Raw genomic sequence first — 15,050 nt, 5'->3', positions numbered from 1 at the left:
TCCCAAGAATAATAGCAAACATAGATGTTTTCTTGAATGCCCTTCCATCTTAAAAACCAGTTTATTTTGAATCTAGAATTGCATGCCCAGATGAATTGCTAGCCATGTAAACGATGGCATTTTCATGCTTTCAAGCACTCAAAATTACTCATTCTTCCATGGACCATCTGAAAAACAGCTTCCTCAAAAGAAGTCGATAAATCAAGAAGAGGTGAGTGAAACCCAGAAAAGTCAAGTCCAACATGAGAGATAAATTACAGTTGCTTAGAAGAGCTCTCATGAAGCAGGCCAGGGGAGGAGGAAGGCTCAAAGTAGCTCTATCTCCAATCAAAAGAAAGAAGATGGTAGGGTTGGTACCTGCATGCTGAGAAATTAGCCACTGTGCTTGCCAGATCCTTTCTGTTCTCCGGAGCATCCCTCTAGAATTCTTTCTGAGCTCCCTGCACGCTGTGGAGCATTCAGTTGAGTTCTCGTCAAGGCTACCCGGCAGATGTGATCAACATCACTGCTAGGCTGCATCCATAGCATGGCTCTTGAGAGCCTCCCTTCCCTCCCACACCTATTTTTTTTTCTTGACAGCATTCAGATGCAATTAAAGAAGGAAGGGTTCTGAAACCCTACAAGGCAGTAAAGTTTCTTTCTTTCTTTTTGAAACATTTTCTCTGTCCTGGAACTCACTCTGTAGACCAGGCTGGTCTTGAACTTAGAGGTCTTCCTGCCTCTGCCTCCCAAATGCTAAGATTAAAGGCCTTTAGCGCCACTGCCCGGCAACAATAAAGTTTCTAAAGAAAGAAAGTTATGACCCTGAAAGTTTGTAGCCAAAAAAATCTTCTGAACTATGACATAAGCAAGAAGTAAACTTGTATAATGACATTGAGATTTTGAGGTTGTTTCAGCAATTAGACTGCTCTGACTGCCACAATTTAAGAGAACACTTGAAGGCAGTTTTGAATAATTTAGTCTGTTTACTAAGTACTACATAACATTTAAAAGTACCTTACAAACTCCAGGAAAAACAAAGTGTTGTATCGGAAAGGAAATACATGATAGAATACTACTTCATTCTGGTGTGAGTATAATCAGTATAATATCCACAATGGAGTTAATCAAACTGCAATAAAACTGCTTATGAGAAGTGTGGAGAGGGAGAGACTGGGAATGTGTCTATGTAAGAAAGCTGATCACATCCTCAATTATGATCACACAAAGTTTGTGAGTATTGTGTAAGATAGCTAAATAATAATTACTAGGCTAACAAACCATTTAGAAATATGAAAGGGCAACCAGAGAACATGAAATGAAATTTACTGGGGAGGGGAGTGGAGCTCAGGACTTAAGGGAAGATCTATGGCTGTTTTAACACCATTTTCTTCTTTTTCTATTTCATTATTTTCAAAGATCTCTCTGTGTCTCTGTCTCTGTCTCTGTGTGTGTGTGTGTGTGTGTACATGTATGCACACAGGTATCAGCAGAAGGCAGAAGGGCATCAGAGATCCCTGGAGCTTGAATTGTAGGTTTTGACGAATCACCCTAAGTGGGATCAAAGTGGGAATCAAATACCTGGAATCAAACCCTGGTTGTCTGGAAGAACAGACGTGCTGTTAACTGCTAAACCTGCTCTCTAACCCCTTAAAGACTTTCTTTACTTGATTCGCTTTTAATGAATTTATTCTTTGTCAGCATCATATTTATATATGTAATATTTTCTGGCCCAGCTCTTTCCCCTACCCCCATATACCTTCTTTCTGCCCTCACTCCCGTCCACAACCAGATCTCATTTTTATGTTTTCTTGTTTTATATTACCTTAATAAAAATACAGCTTGGAATCCCAGTCCTCCTACCTCTACCTCCCTAGTGATGGGATCATACATGTATGATACAATGCTTAGGTCAAGAATAGGTAGATAACAGATGATATANGAACAGATAGATGATAGATAGATAGATAGATAGATAGATAGATAGATAGATAGATAAAAAGATGATAGATAGATAGATAGATAGATAGATAGATAGATAGATAGATAGATAGATAAGAGATAGATAGATAGATAGATGAGAGATAGATGAGAGATAGATAGATGATAGAATTAAACAAGAACTGTGTTTCATATCTTCTCTCTTGTCTTTTGTGATATGAGCTACATATTTTATGGTCACAATACTGACTTTGAGTCTTCAGTATCCTCTCCACAATTTCTCCTGCTTAGACTCACTGTTGAACTTCAATCCTCTAACAAATGCCAGTGGAGGGAGCCATTCTTGTGCAGGCAGAAGGGTGTGCCTCCACCTTCTGCTGATTGCTAGTTCACGTGGTGTCTTCCTAATCACAAGTAAAAATCAGCTCCTCCCCAGTTGAAGGAAACACCAGAGCATGACTAACCAGTCACAGGACCGGACTCCCAGGCCGTGCTGGTTGTCCTGCCTACTGCCAAGGATGTAACTTTAGGGTATGTGCATGGTGAGAACTTGAGACAGTAGGTTGCTCCAGCTGTGAAGCACAAGGAACTCTTTTAGATATGTTTTGCACACTGGCCAGGCAGTCACAGTTGTATCTGGACTATCCATGGGCTCCGACCTTCCAGTAACTTCTAATCTCATTTTGCCTCCCATTCTTGGAATGTGAAATGAGGAAACCCAATTTGGAGCTTATTGTAATGTATGTTGAATTTGTTTTTCCTATGTTACTGGGAAATACTGCAGAGAAGGCTCAATTTCATATATAATTTTTGCATGTAATTTTAATAAAAAATCTGATTTCTGAGAAGTTACAGTGTAAGGGGGCTCTGATATGGGCTCTAATGTCTATCCATGAACACAACTGCAATAAGACATTGTTTGGTCATTTCAATAACCTTGCCGATAAACTGTTAAGTAAAAGAAAGCTGCGTTTTAGAGAACTAAGTATATAGGAAAATATTACTTTTTATGTCACCTTGTTGGCTAGTTTTATGTCAGTTTGGCACAAGTAAAAGTCATCTGAGAGGAGGGAGCCTCAATTAAAAAACAATGCCTCCATAAGATCAGGCTATAGGCAAACCTGTAGGGCGTTTTCTTAATCAGTGATTGATGTTGAATGGTGCAGTGTATTGTGGGTGGTGCTATCCCTGAGCTAGTGATCCTGGCTTCTATAAGAAAGCAAGCTGCACAGGCCATGATGAGCAAGCCAGTAAGCAGCACCTTTCCATGGCCTCTCTATCATCTCCTGCTTTCAGATTCCAGCCCTGCTTGAGTTCCTGTCCTGATTTTATTCAGTGGTGGATGTGGAAGCTAAATGAACCCTTTCTTCACCAGCTTGCTTTTGCTCGTGGTGTTTCATCACAGCCATAGTTATCCTAACGAAGGCAGTCACTATGACAACATTCTGCATACAAATGAAATACATCCCTGTATCAGCCTGGGTATGACGTGTTTAACAGTAGTCATATGTTTAAAAGGTTACCTAGTCTGTGCTTTGTTTTAGAAAAATCTGATTGTTTTTAAGCTGAGACATTAAGAGGCTAGAAATAAAGCCTTGGGAAAGAGGAGGCAAAACATTACAAGTCAGACTCAGGAAAGCGATTTACCATAAAACGACTGTAGTAACAAAAAAAAAATTCTTTCAATATGTGCATTTTCTCAGTGAAAATCAGAAAAGGAGCCCTGAAACTCTCCCAGTATTGCTCATGATGTAACAGTACAGTTACGTTAATTAAGATTAGCAGCTCCCTCTCCTACAGGTTGACATGAGAGAAGTAACCACAAAAAGCTTTGTCTCTTTCTGAATGCACAGTTTTGTACCCTCTCATGATTGGCTAAAGTGGGTTCATAACAATCGGAAACACAGTCCATGCTTACATCCTTTGTGTCCTCACCTGTCGTCACCGTTTGGAGCCAACTTTTTCCACCTAACTGCGGACATTTTAGAACAGCCAGGCATGGCGGCATGCTCATGATATAAAAATGCATGTCAATTTTTTTTTTTACTTTTCCTTGAGACTACCATTATCAAGATGAAATTTTCCTTAAAACTCCTCTGTTTTAGAGCAAAAAATTAAAATATTTGCTGTCTAGTCTGTTTTTTAATAACCATCAATAAGCTTTTAATATTTAAAATATAACTTTATCTAAGCTAATCCCTCACACATTTTGGTACAAACATATATTCACTGAAATCAAAGTGCTATGAGAAAAGCTTTTAGACTATTTTCAAGGATTAGATAGTCAAGTGTTTAGCTTCTGTGATATAATTAAATTTTCTTTCTTTTTGTCATTTATTCTCTGAGTTGTTACAGAAAAATAATATTTTTAATTGTAAAATAATAGAAATATCAAGGTGGATAATTCTATCAAATAATAGTAAAGTGGTCTCTATACAGAAGAGAAAAAAACACATGGCCAGTTTTCACTAATAGAACAATTATGCGCTCGTCAGTGTGGCTATCATTGGGGTCCGATGAGACCGAGTGTCACAGAGGACACAGAAAAAGGGAAATAGTTGTTTCCTACTAGTACGCATGTAGATGGGCTTGACTGTTTTACACCGTCTTAAGTGCACAGTCGTTAGAACTTTGCAGTAAGTTTGCTAGACATCATCTCTAGCATCTGCCTCCTAACCACAAATTTAGAAATTATCCTCATGCCCATTAAGAATACAATTAAGAGTAATGTATATTCGTAAGACAGAATACTACTCAGCAGCAAGAATGAACTCTGGCTGCAACAACACTAGTGAATTGCATCGACATAATTCTGAGTAGCTCAATTCAAGCACAATAAATACATTCTGTAGGGTTTCATACATAAAAATGCCAAAGTTGGAAAATATCCAATCCACAACATTGTAAGTTAAGACAGTGGCTATTCCGTGAGGATGTAGGCTGTGACTGAGGAGTGCCACAGACATTTCTAATAATGTCTTGTGTCCTCATTTATATGCTAGCTATGTGGTGTGTGTGTGTGTGTATACTTTCCTTGTGTGCCATTCATCCAGCCTTATGGTTTGTGCACACTTGTGCATTTTTTTTGTCTTTTTAATGAAAACCATCTTCAAATGCAAGATAACAACAAAATAAGATTCAAATGAGACAGAGGTAAAAAGGGATGAAGAGCAAGATGAAGTGGAAGTCAGGCCAGCAGAGAGAAAGCCTGCCCTAACGGCCCCACTTCACACACAAAACGATGATTCATTCACTGTGTCTGTGGGAAAGCAAGACGATCTGTTGCTCAAGAGAAGTCTTAATCCATTCCCAGGATTATGACCGAAGGGGAATTTCTCTCATGCCTGGAATGAGGTTTTGTCCTAGTCCTGAGCTATGACTGGAAGAGCATCCTTATAGGAAATACTCGCAGGAAGCGGCTGGGGCTGTTGCTGCTCAAACTGCCATCCACTCAGAAAGATCACATTAATAAACTATGAAGAAAAGGAAGCAAGTAGTTCAGTGGGAAATCAAGGATTTCATGTCAGAGCCAGGAACTCCTGTGATTATGTTCTGAGGCAAGAAGACTTGAAAATACAGCACCCCAAGATTGCTTGGGGAGTGGTCAGAATGTGTCATTTGTTACAGAAAGCCGTTGGCGGGTAGGAGCCAGTGGAGGTAAGATGATGGCTTATGGAGTTGAGAAGTCTGATGCCTGTCTCTGTCTTCATTGAACTCTATTTCTGCTCAAGTTTAAACCACTCTGTTATTCCCTCCCAACAAAGAGGTTTAGATTGTCTCCTCCTCCAAGTGATGCTATTCCTAAATTTCTGCTGCCATGTAGTGGAGTCCCCAGGGGAAAAAACTGAAGTAGGTACAATCCATACATATTTAACTGAGTATCATCGGCCTTGGGGGGGAAAATTTCTTCTCTAGTGAGGTGCCATGATCTTATCTCACTTCCATACAAAATATAAACAATACCTGGCTACACAAAGAACTAGAGAGGAAAACTGTAATCTGAGAATGTCATTTGGAAAACAATATCCACAAAAGCTTTCCGTGTGGTGGGAGAGATGAGATGGCCCGGTGATAACGAGCAAGTTCTGCTCTCCCTAAGGGCCCAGGTGCAGGTCCCACCTGTGAGCCACCACAGTCACCTGTACCTCCAGCTTCAAGGGATCTCAAGCTTTTCTCTGACCTCTCATGGCAGACACACACACTTGGCATATGTTCATACACACACAAATAATAATTAAAATAAGTCTTTACTCAGGAAAATACGCACAGACATTTAAACATTCAAACTTTGTAAATTTGACTAGTGTCCAATACAAACTATTTGAAGAGTATAGTTTAAAAGTGGTTATTCCAGTTAAATGTTACACTGAGTATTAAAAAATGGACTTGCCTTTCGAAACTAATATTTTCTCAATTATTGTCAATGCCACTCCTATGTTAGGAAGTTATATTTCATTATATATTTAATAAGTCTTGCCTTTTTCACATTTAGTTACATTTTGTGTAACCACCAAATTAAGTGTATATGGTCAGTTGTTTAAAAATACTTACCCCCACCCATTTGTGCATGTGTGTTTTTTTTTTTTGTTTGTTTGTTTGAGACAGGATCTCTCTACATAGCACTGGCTGTCCTGAAACTCACTACATAGACCTGGCTGGCCTTGATCTCACAGAGTTTTACCTGCCTCTGCTTATGAGGGCCGGAACTAAATACATGTGCCACTAAGCCCAACATACATGTGTTCTTATGTGTGCGTGCGTATGTGTGCCTGTGCATACGTGTGTTTGTGTATGCACAAGTTTGTGTGCCCCTAGCCCAGATATTTTACTTCAGTGCTGGTTCTCCAGCTCAGGTACTCATGCTTGTACTGCAAACCCTCTACCAACTGAACCGTCTCCCCTGCCCACAATTACTTTGTAGAAAAAAAAATAAAGAAAAAAAAAAGAAAAATGAGTAGAGGAATCTACCCTAGGCTAGAGTTAGTGAAATATAGTATAGATATAATATCACTGTTGGGTTTTAGTAATTTTAGAATAATGCTTTCATGTTCTAAGTAGTAAAAGAATGCAACATGCATACACACACATACACATACACACCAAAAAAGTAACCCCCTCAAAAATCCCCGCTTCTTGGTTTATCTTTTTGTCCCCTGAACTAAGTAAATTTAAAAATTATAATAATTATAATCTTAATGTTCAAGCATGCACTAAGTGATAAAGAAGAATTTTAAAGAACACTTTTAAATCTGAAGCTGGACTCATTCTTGCTACAGCCAAAGATTTGAGTGTGGATCTAACAAAATAGTTGCTACCTAATCCATCAGCCTAAAACATTTACCATCTGATCCTCTGCAGACTATTGGTTATCCTAATAATAGAGGATTTTGTTCAACAAGTAATGTTTCACTCATTTGATACAGAGCACACGCACTGAAATAGAATTATAAAAGAATGTTTGGATGAAAACATACTTGTGATGCCTATAAAGCAGGTGGCTAGGGCAGCATGCACAGTCGGAGCCATTTCCTGTCAAATAGATGCTCCGCACACAGCACTAGGCTGGACATTCACAGTTGAGGAACTCAACTGTCAGAACGTCACAGGTCTAATTCCACGTCTGACCCTACCATGTTCCGTTGTTCAGAAACATGCCTGACTCTGTCTCCTTGCTTTATGTTCTTAACTTTTTTGACAGATTTTTTTTTTCTGTCGAAACACGGACTTAAGGTGAATGGATGCAGCAATGCTCACCTCTGATGGATATTTCATTGTGAGATGAGGCCCTTGAAGGTTTTGTTTTCTAAATCATACTCAGTACTTGACAAGGCACGCTACATTTTTGTCTTTTTCTTGCTGCCTCCATTAGGTAACAACAGGCAGGTGAAAAGTCCCATCTCATTCTTTAGTCCTGATTGAACAGATAGATTACAGAGAGAAGTGAAGCAACCTTCCTCAGGATAAGGTGTTCTCTATGCTCAGTGACACACGAGGGCTGAAAAACCCCAAGAAAGAAGCACAACCCGGAACAATGTGAGAACGAGCTGGTAGCGACTTTACTACAGCAGCGTCTGGTCTCAGTGAACCTAGGGACTCACCTGGGAGCAGCCTGCTCCTGGCCTCTCGTACTGGGGTTACAGATACATGCCTCCATGCTTGGGTTTTTCATAAGGATATTGTGGAATTTATTCCAGTATTAATTACTAATATTAACTCCCAGATCATGTATTATTTATCAGACACGAGGTATATCTACAGAGGGTTAAAGTGGCCTTAATAAATGAGTTTTGCTGGTGATGTTCTTATTTCTTATGGTTTAAGAGTGAATGGAGAGGGCTTTAACTTTTTGTATAAAGAAAACAAGATACATCAGTATACGCATTCTCTCTCTCTATCTCTCTCTCTCTCTTTCCCTTCTCTCTCCCCCCTCTTTCTCTCCCTTCCAAGGAATACCACACATGAGAAATGCTGACAATTGCATGAGCAGAAAGAGTTCCAAGAAAACACCACATTGAGAAATACTACTTCCACTATTGCAGTTAAAATTTACGGTGGGCAATAATACACCAATCTCTCAACCTCCTCATCCCAATTTAGCCTATCTTATCCATAGGCATTTGACTATAAAGCTTCTTTACATATGAAGCATTTATTTCAGGTAGCGTTTGTTTCACACCAACTATATAAAATAACAAGAAATACACACATACCAGCAATACAAAGATTATTTAATAGCACAATTTATATAAATGTTGTGATTCCTGATCTCAAGAAGTTTATTCCTATTCTTCATTTCTTAATTATTTGTTTAACAAACTTTGTGATGTCCTTGGTGTGGCTCTCAGAAATGTTAGGTCAGATTATTTCCCACTCTTTCCCCTTTTACATCAAAGGTTAAAAGTAACACATGTAAGTTTACATGCCTCAAATACACATTAGTAGGTAGTGTCTTCAAATATTTAAGAAACACAGCATTCCCTGGGATTCATTTTATTCCGATGCACCAGGAGCATAATAAATACCAAGCCCACAGTAGAAACTGAAAATTAATTTTACCAACAATGAGGAGGAGATGCACAGGGATTGGCGATCATCCAGACACACCTACATGGATGACAGGCATGTTCACCATTCTGACACTGAGGATGGCTGCAGTGGTACATGCTCACACCAAAGCCCATCACATTATACACTTTAATAACATGTGACCTACTGCATATCATTTTCATTTCAATACAACTGTCAGCGGAGGAATGCAGCCACTTACTAGCCCTTTGAAGACATCATCATCTCTTAATGCAACTCCTCTTTTCCCAGAATGCTCTCTGGGAGCTGCAGTGTGGGCGCTTGGTCTCTATGTACTTTCCAGTGTTACTCCTATCATGGCAAATTTTCAGTGAGGTGTTAAAATCAATTGTTCTCTAATCATCACTTCATTTCAATGCTGAGGAGCTTGGCAGTCAGATGAATAAAATTATGATTGCTTAACCAGAACAAATGAAAATACTAGAATACAAAGATGGGTATGTTCCTCAAATAGTAATTAATTAAAGACAGCTCAGTTTCCAAAAAAATTAATCTAGACACATTATATAGCTCATAAAACTTTGCTTAATTTTTAAATGATGAAGTGAATAATTAATTTATAATCACTTGCATACACTTAACTGAAGTAGCTCCAGCAGGCTTGCTCCCAAATGCTTGCCTTTGACTAAGTTTTCCTGAAATACTACTCTATAAAAGTCACCCTAAAACTCCAAGGCTTAACATAGGATCTACTCTCTTGCTTAGCAGATTGTGGTTAACTGCTCCTTGCTGGCTTAAAGCTTTGCTCTGTGCTCTGTGCCCCAGGTTCAAGTTGAGTTAAAGTCTGCTCCATGTGTCTTTCATGCTCCTGGGGCCAGATACTCTCTGATGCTCATGATCTGGTCCCCAGCTCTTCCTACTGGGACATAAGCTACAGGGTCAAGAGCTGTACAATTTTTAGTGGTGGATATGAGAAGCAACAGATAAACAGACTAATCAGACAATGGCTCTTGAAGCTAATGCTTGGTAGTGTATGGGAACTTGTCCAACTATAGCATTGGTCAAAACAGGGAGGTTGTGTGAACTCATCAATAGCAGCGACAGCATGGGAAATGTTATATGAAGGAACCAATGCTTTCTAAACTATTATATAAAATATCATCACATTTTTCTAGAAATTGGAAAGCAAAATGCACGGAAAATGAGTTAATGATGCTAATTCTATGAAACGGCTTCATAACTGGGAAATGTTTACCCCAAAGAATCTATCATGTGCTGTAGTTGTATGCGCCATTTCCTTCTGTTAAACTATTGAGTTCACTTTGAGCACAGACAGATATTTATTGATTGTGATTATTTTCTGTTGCTTCAACTGATTCATATTATTTCTGCTATTTAAATGTGTGTGTGTGTGTCATCTTGAGCCAGAAGTGTTGTGAGGCTTATGTGTGTTATAGACACAACAGTCATTTTATATTTGTATGTTAGAAAAAAATCTATTAATTTTCTTTGGTTAATAAAAGCAGTGACAAGACCAATCACCAATGAATGTTAAACAGATGCATTATTATGTCTGTATTTGAATGCATGGGTACATGGTATGATTTTATCTGTGAGGGGCAAACATCTATGCTCTCTAACGTCTTTATTCTTGTATTAATCAAAGTCAAAATCTTCTTGGCCTCTCAAGTATTGTTTGTCAGAGGGTTTAGTTTGGCTAATAACATGTAACAAAGATGATGTAAAGGACTTTCATGAGAAACTTCCATTTATTGGGAGGTACAAATTCTGTCTCAGTGGTTGTAAGGGCTCATGTATTTGAACTAGTGGCAGTCTTTGTGGAGGTTGAGGAATCATTGGACATGGGGCCTCGTTGGCAGATAGTGGCTTAAGAGTGGAGCTAGAATGTTCCAGGCTCCACTTCAGTTGAGTTCTTTCTTTGTCCATAATCTGTTGAGATGCGCAGGTGTCACAGAACAGAGCCGACCGTGTCAGTACATCCTGAACCACGAGTAAGAATAAACTCTTCCTCCCTAAATTGCTTCTGTCAAGCATTGTGACACAGTGTACAGTGATTGTAGAATGGTGGGCTGACCTAGAGAGGCCATGGACCAGGAACTGTCAGGACTTGGAATGTTACTCACATAAGTATGTGAGTGATAGCTACCTTGGGTGTATGTCTGGATCTACCCAAGCTCAGACACAGGATCACTTGTTAGCACAATATGACTGGCCTCTCTGGGTAATTACAAATGTAGATTGTTAAGTGGCAAACAAGGAACAAATTTTAAATATTTAAGTTAATATTTATACATATATGTATATGTATGTACAAAATATGTATAAAATATTCTTGATAGTTACAATAGAACCTCCTTGGGGTTTTGACTGACTTTTTATCAAGGCTTAGGATGTAATATGTTAAAAATTAGCTTCTGTTTTTGTAAAATAAAAACAGACTGAGGACAAGATAAAGACCTGAAATGCCAAACCAAGTGCCATATAATAAGAGATATAGATTGCATCCCAGAAATACAAATTTATTTTCTGGGTTCTTTTTTCTCATTTGTTCAGACGTGAGAGTTGTATTTCATTTTCAGAATTTACTTGGAGGGAAGTACACACTGAGGACAAAAATAGCCAGACTGTCAGCCTCAATGAGTGTTCAAGATGAAAGCAATAGGACATCATTAAACAGACATTATAGGTGCCATGTCAACTCCACAGAAGCATAATTGCCTACTTGCACTCAGCATTTAAAAACGGGCCTTTTTTTTTTCTGGAGGTGGCAGTAGAATGATGACATAGCAGAGGTAGCAAAGAAACTGGTTGTGTCAAAGACTGGGGTCTTACTGATGTGAGTCAAGTGATAAGCCATTATTATTATTATTATTATTATTATTATTATTATTATTATTATATTTTAAAATACAAGTCTTGAACCACACTGAAAAGGTCAACGGTGCTCATAGAGTCTCTAAGAAAAGAAGAGGGTCCATCACCATTAATTACTGTGAACATTGCTTGGTGCTTTAGAGATGTACCCGTGTGTTGTCAAGTTGAGAGTGAAGATTAACTATCACATCCTGTCACAGCACGATGACATTTTGTTTCTTTGCAGTACCAATGACTGAACCTAGAGCCTCCTGCCGTCTAGGCAAGCTCTCTGTTTCAATTTCCAACTCAACAGGATTTAGAATTGCCATGGAAACATCCCTCTAGGTATGCCTGTGAGGGTGTTACCAGATATGTTTAACCAAGGAAGGAAGACTCACATTGAATGGGTACAACATTGTCCCGTGACTAGAGCTCCAGACTGAATAAAAATAAAAAAGAGAAGACAAGCTGAGAACCATCCAACCATCCCCTCCCTTCTCCTTCCTAACTTAGATGGAATGTGACTAACTGCCTGGATGCTCCTACTTTCAAAACCTCCCTGCCGTGGTAGACTGTATCCTCAAAATGTGACCCAATAGAAACCTTCCTTTCCTAAAGTGCTTCTGCCAGAAATTTAGTCATCGATGAGAGAAGCAACTCATCTACTACCTCTGAGTTAGATACAAGACTTTTGTTTCTCAGGATCTTGCTAAATTGCCCTAGTTAATAACCCAGGCTATCAACTTTCAATCCAAGTGTCGGAACCTCTGGAGGCTACAGGTTTCCCCATGCAGTCCATGCTGCACGTACTCAAGACCACTAAGTAAGTCAACTTTAAATACAAAGGAATGCATCATGGATGCATGGAAAAGACAACTATAAAATCTCTAATAGTAAATAGTCATTATTGTAAAAGAAAGGAATTGTAAAATTTATAGTGGGGGCTATGAATATTTCAACAATGTTTCTAGCTTTTCTGCAACGAAATGTCACTGCGGATCCCACCCATGAGTCTTCTCTGTTTATCTCTCTGACATTCGATGTTCCCTTTCCTTGCCTGGCAGCTGAATATGAAGGAGGCTTTTGGAGAGTGCCTAGCGATCCCATCCTGGGTGGACCACTACCCGCTGGCTGAAGCTGCAAGGAGGAGGCTCATCATGCTCTTCGATTGAAGGCTCTCCAGGTTCCTTCTCCTTCACTTTGGTGACAGCCAGCGACAACCAAAGCTGAACAAACAAACAAAGAACAAAACTATTCACACACAACCCTTTAAACACACACACACACACACACACAAGAAATCCCCCATGTATCCTTCATCCAGAGATCCACGCATTTGGGTAGCTCCCCTAGTTGTATCGATAAGTATCCACTTCCCACATAGACTGAACAGTTGCATGTAGTTCATTTGTCTCCTACTTCACTTTAAGGAATTCATTGGTCTTCCTCCTTCGACTCTTACAACCTTGACAGTTTAGAAGATTTTCCCTTCTTTTTTTTTTTATTGAGAAAAGGAAAAAAAAAGTTTCCGCCTCCTCCCAGCCTCCCATTTCCCTCCCCCTCCTCCCACCTTTCTCCCCCTCCCCCCCACTCTTCTCCCCCTCCTCCCACTCCTCTCCCCCTCCCTCTCCAATCCAAAGAGCAGTCAGGGTTCCCTGCCCTATGGAAAGTCCAAGGTCCACCCCCAGTTGTCTCCCAGCTTGGGTTTATCTGATGTTTCTTCATGATTTGCTGTCTTCTCGCCATCTACTTTTACTGGCATACGAATGTCGTGGGGAATCTCGTTAAAGCCCAGGTTCTGATCCACTTAGACTGTGGTAAGATCCAGCTTTCTCCGTTTTTTAACAGGCCCCCAGGTCATCCACGGTGCTGAGCTGATTTTAAATAGGAACACTCTGTTGGACACCAACTATGAAGACGCGGATAGAATTAGGACTGATTGCTTGCTGGGACAGGGAGTGTTGACTGACAGCTTGACAAGGTCTAGCAACACAAGGGGGAATAAGCCTATCTGCACAACTGTAGCAGACAATCTTGATGATAGCCATTGAGATGGGAACTCCCACCTGCTGTGGGTGGGAAGGGAGTTGAGCCCTCGCAACCATGCACTCATTCCTCATTTCTGACTGCTATTTTGTGTGACCAGCTCCCATTGCCGTGACTTCCTTGTCATGATCAACTAAAACCTGGAACTATGAGATAGACACACCCCTTTCTCCTATAAGCTGCTTTAATAAAAGCAATGGGAAAGGTGTCTAAGAGAGCATCTTCCCCGTCATTGTGGCTGGCACCTCAGTCCTTCAGGACTGTTTAATACAGTCCCTTTCAAAGATCCAAACCTCTTCCAAACTGTTGATTTGAGCACCAGCAAGCCGGAATGTAAAGAACAAGCTGCCCAGGGAGCTTAATTGTTTTCTCTAGCTGTGACACCTAGGAACCACAGCAATGACCAGCATAGTGAGATATTTCTGAAGGTGTAGGAAGTGGCACTCCCATGCTGGTGGTAAATCTAATAAGATTTGCAGCTCACTCAATAGGAGGGAAACCATTCCTGGCACCAGAAACCTAGTCAACTTCCTGGGGCCCATGAGATTGTGGCTCTTAGAAGGAAATCTACTATCCCCGCTTCGTTAATCCAGCATAATTCTTGAGTATACCCTAAGTCTTATCCTTTCACTCAACTGGAGACCATTCTAGAAAACCACAACCAGATGCAATGCAGAGGTCCCAGGATCATGGGGGTCTTTATCCCCAATGGACATGTATTTATCTACATCTCCCCTCTTGCAGATTCAGAAAACATTATGGAAATGAGGTGGCAAGATCGTAAGGGCCAGGTTACCAGGAAATCTGCTTTGTAACACTCTTGTATAGAAATTGCTGCATTAATAAGATCTGAAAAGTGGTAGCATCTCTAGGCGTGTTAACAAAGAAGGGAAACGTCTCATTGGGTCATTCCTCTGAATAAGGAACTACAGGCAACAACTGGCTGCTGAGAGGTGGAGAGCATTTCCCAGGGATAAGCTCTTCGCTGGGTGCTTAATAAAAAGTTGTCAGCCCTTAAATCATATGCACACAAATAAGAACTGACTCAGAAAGCTGTAATTATATACTTGTGTACACATACACCTATAGATATGTAACAATAATACTCATGGAAGAAGAGGCTATTAATTTGAGAATTGGAGGACATGAGGGTTGTTGTAAGGAGGGACCTTGGAGAGGGT

The 15,050-nt window shown here is 39.9% G+C and overlaps 1 protein-coding gene across 2 annotated transcripts in view; it reads right to left on the bottom strand.

Moving 5' to 3' along the window:
- The window catches only part of Rab27b (RAB27B, member RAS oncogene family), a 145,497-nt gene that overhangs the window by 63,985 nt on the left and 66,462 nt on the right, over window positions 1-15,050 (bottom strand). Inside the window, exon 3 of one of the 2 annotated variants that reach the window (XM_050121704.1) lies at window positions 12,881-13,049. The exons of the other annotated variant lie outside the window; for it this stretch is intronic. Within the exon in view, the coding sequence (XP_049977661.1) occupies window positions 12,881-12,930 (50 nt within the window). The 5' untranslated portion in view covers window positions 12,931-13,049. The remainder of the gene's footprint in view (window positions 1-12,880; window positions 13,050-15,050) is intronic. 2 annotated transcript variants of the gene reach the window in all.

Source organism: Alexandromys fortis, unplaced genomic scaffold (assembly GCF_014885135.2).
Source record: "Alexandromys fortis isolate MF-2015 unplaced genomic scaffold, M_Fortis_MF-2015_v1.1 scaffold_202, whole genome shotgun sequence".
Lineage (NCBI taxonomy): Eukaryota > Metazoa > Chordata > Mammalia > Rodentia > Cricetidae > Alexandromys > Alexandromys fortis.
This window is presented reverse-complemented; position numbering and strand designations above follow the sequence as displayed.